This window comes from Balaenoptera acutorostrata, chromosome X, assembly GCF_949987535.1.
Source record: "Balaenoptera acutorostrata chromosome X, mBalAcu1.1, whole genome shotgun sequence".
NCBI lineage: Eukaryota > Metazoa > Chordata > Mammalia > Artiodactyla > Balaenopteridae > Balaenoptera > Balaenoptera acutorostrata.
In genome coordinates, this window is record NC_080085.1 from 113,964,744 (window position 1) to 113,968,561 (window position 3,818).

Here is a 3,818-nt window from a genome sequence, read left to right on the forward strand (position 1 = left end):
ACTCTGAATTGTTTCCTTAGGGATGGGGACATATTTTCACTGAGCCATTCCTTCCACCATTTAGTCTCCTCATCCTTATTCCACACCCTGACTAGATGACAAGTTCAGCTAATTTCCATAAAAGTTTTTCTGAGGACAAATTGAACTGGCTACAATGAGAGCCAATCCCCCCAAAATGCCCTAATCAGTGCAGAGCTCCAACCACTGGTTAGAATTGTACTGTGTAGGAAATCTAAGTGGTAATCTGACATAATAGTATGAAGAAACTGACACATCTCCAGGAACTTCTGACTTCTGTGAGGCCAGGAAATACCACTATAATGGTGACTGAGTTTATAATACTGGGGTTTGGAGACCTCAAGGAATTGGGTCCCTTGCTCTTCTTGGTGTTTGGCGCTGTCTACCTGGCCACCATTTTTGGGAATCTCCTCCTTGTCATCCTGGTGAGCACTCAGCAGGGACTCCAGACACCAATGTACTTCTTTCTGGCAAACCTCTCATATCTGGAGGTCTGTTATACATCGAATATCATGCCCAGGTTGAGACAGAACAGAGTGATCTCCATGGTAGGTTGTATTACTCAGCTCTACTTCTTTGGTGCCCTGGGTAGCACTGAATGTTATCTTCTGGCAGTGATGTCATATGACCGACACCTGGCTGTCTGCCGGCCTTTACACTATCCAACACTAATGCATAGAACCATATGTTTGGGGCTAGTGATTGGCTCATGCGTTAGTGGTTTCACAGTGGCAGCTGCATTCCAGGCTGCTATCCAGCTTGACCTTCTATGGCGGCAATGAGATTGACCACTTCTTCTGTGACTTGAAGCGTCTGCAGAAGCTCTCCTGCTCATATCCCCAGCTAGTCAACCTGATCTGCATGAGTCTAACAGCATTGGTGACTCTGGCCCCCTTTGGACTAATCCTAGCCTCCTACTGGAAGATTCTTGTCACTGTCTTGCATATACCTTTCATGATTGGTAGGCAGAAGGCATTCTCCACTTGTTCCTCTCATCTAGTGGTTGTGACTTTGTTTTACGGGACCTTGATGTTAGTCTATGCTCTGCCCTTGGCTGGCCAGGTGCCAATTCTCAACAAAATCTTCTCCTTGCTCTATACTGTTGTCACTCCCATGTGTAACCGCCTTATCTACAGCCTCAAAAACAAAGATGTCGAGGAAGCACTGAGGAAGCTGAGGGTTTGTTCCTATAATGATGAGCTTCATTCAATCAACCAAAATGATGGCAGTCTGAAGGTCAAGGCACTCTCCCCATCCTCAGGGAACTCCCAGTCTGATTAGCAAAACTTAGGATAGATTATAATCTTTATAACCTGAAATATTGGTTAATCTCCAAATCATCTATTTAGCTGATTTGGGGGAAAGGTTAGTAGATTTGTCTCTGTCTCCTTGAAGTGATCTAGTTCTCCTTGAGCATATTTATACTGTGAGCGGGGAGGAGTATTTCCTAGTTGGTGGGAGGGGAGCCATTCTGGGATAGACAATAAATAATGCAGCATATAATCCCTTCAAAAGCTCAATCCTGGAGGTGAGGATTGGCAGGTGTGCTTTAGTTGTGTTCAGTTTCTTCTGTGCGTGAGTGTGTTATAAATTAGACTGGGAGATCTTGGGGTTGGAGGAGGAGCAATAACTGTGCTACCCCAATAAGAATAAGAGAGCTCCCTAAATGAAGGGACCATATTTATTTGCATAGCACTCAGGCAAGTGTTCTGGTAGTGAGGCTGACTGTGTTAAATGACTAATAATAATACTGCACCTGCACTTGGCCTAGGACTAAGAAAGATAAAAGTGGAATCTAATAAAATATACAGAAGCTCACTAGAAGACTAGTTTTGGAGAAATGTGCATTAAGCACTTACAGCAATTTGTTAGACATGTAGATTGCCTCAAGGCACTCTTTTCTGAGTTGGATTTTCTCTAGCATTCATAGCTACTCACTGTGTTTTCATTTCTTTCTTTATGCTCTCCTCCCAGATCCTCCTTCTGCTACGTACCTGAGTTAGCCTTGATGGCCTCACTTGTGCTTTGTTTTATTTTTGTATCTGCTACCAGCTACCTAACATTATCAATGGATATATTCAAGCTACATTTCAAGAGAGAAGGGAAGCAAAAAGACTCTGCTAAGGGAGACAATCAAAAATATGCATTGAAACTAATATTATCCAGGCATCGTGCTCGGTGCTAGGAATAGAATAGTGAACAAAGTAGACACAGCATCTGACCACAAAGATATTACAGTCTGGTGGCCTTGGTATTCAAATTGCTCAGATTATATATTTTTACACTGTTTGTAGACTATGTAGTTCTTGAAAGCACTGTCTATAAAGAGAATCTCTGCACATAAAATCCCAATATTTTTATTTGCCTTAATTTTAAGAATAATTTTACAATTAATATGAAACAACGTAATGTAAAAGACCTAACAAAGCTTTTAGTAGAACATATGAACAAACACAAAAGCTCAGAATGTCCCTTGCTTAGCTAAATACACCCCCTTTTTTCCTTTAAGACCCAACTCAAGTACTATGTTCTCTCAAAACTCTCCCTGCTGTCTTCCTCATGTAATTTATTCCCCTCAGAAGTACTCTATTCCCCTTTATTTGACATGTAAGCATGCACTGCTCTTCACATTTTGTGTGCATGCCTTATCTTTCCAGTGAGATTGTAAACCCTCCCAGGACAGAGATAGAAAGTCATTTCTAGCTGTACCCCCAAGTACCCAGCATAGTACACTTCACACAGTCGACATTTGATACTTGTCTTCACATGATCAAATCCAAGCTCCTCAGCGTGGGCTTCAAAGTCTTCCATGACCCTGCTCCTGCTTCCTTTTGCAATCTCATCTCCTACCAAGCTCCATCTCACAATTTACCATATCATACATGTGCATCCTTACTCATGTCCTTTGACTGAAAATTCCTGCCTATATTTGTTTTTCACCTGGTTAATGCCCCATCATATTTTAACACTTGGATTCATCATCATCTTTACCAGGAAATCTTACCTGATTGTTTTCTCCCATCCAACACATTGAGTAAAGTGATACTCTCCTGTATCTCCATGGAATTCATTGTGGACCTAGGTTTAAGCAGTAATCACATTATCTGGTGTTTTACCACTGAATTTTTAGTGCTTGGCATAGGAGATAGTCAATGACTACTTGTTGAGTGAATAGTTGAATGGTTATATGTCTTCCTCCCTTACTAGATTACTATTATTTCCTTGACTTCAAGTACTACCTATATACTGATGATCCTCCAAAATTTAATACTGTGATAAATGTTATAAAGGAAAAGCACAGGCTGCTAGGAAGGCATATAACAAGGGCACTGTGGTGCTCCAAGGACAATGGTGCTTCAAGGACAAAGGACAATCCTGCCTGAAGAAGTTTCAGCGATACACACCCTATCAGACTCTTGTCCTCCCCGCCATGTTGCGATGGTTACGAAATTCCTGAGCCCACCTGGGCGATGGGACATGTTTCTTTCTTGTCCCAAATAAGGAAAGGCATCTGCTCTGTCCCACTCCCACTCTACAGAAGGATGTTATATGTGCTTCGACCAATCAGAAAACGAAATTTTCACCTCGGACCATTCTTTTGTTCTCTGGCTATAAAAACTGACTAATAGCACATGTTCGGGGTGGGCTCTCTCAGACTACTAGGAAGTCAGCCCGCTGTTCTGGCAGTGACCATTCCATTTAATAAATTCCATCTTCTTTACATTCTGCCTTGTGTCTGGAAATTCTTTTCCAACCCACTTTCAGACCACAACAGGTACATAATTTGGATTGGGTTGGAA

General features: G+C 41.9%; 1 protein-coding gene across 1 annotated transcript; it reads left to right on the plus strand.

The window, feature by feature from the left end:
* Window positions 1–320: 320 nt before the first annotated feature.
* LOC130706308 (olfactory receptor 11A1-like) lies at window positions 321–1,299 on the plus strand. The gene is made up of 2 exons (XM_057537694.1): window positions 321–566; window positions 748–1,299. The coding sequence occupies exons 1-2, from the start codon at window positions 321–323 to the stop codon at window positions 1,297–1,299; spliced, it is 798 nt and encodes a 265-aa protein (XP_057393677.1).
* Window positions 1,300–3,818: the final 2,519 nt, after the last annotated feature.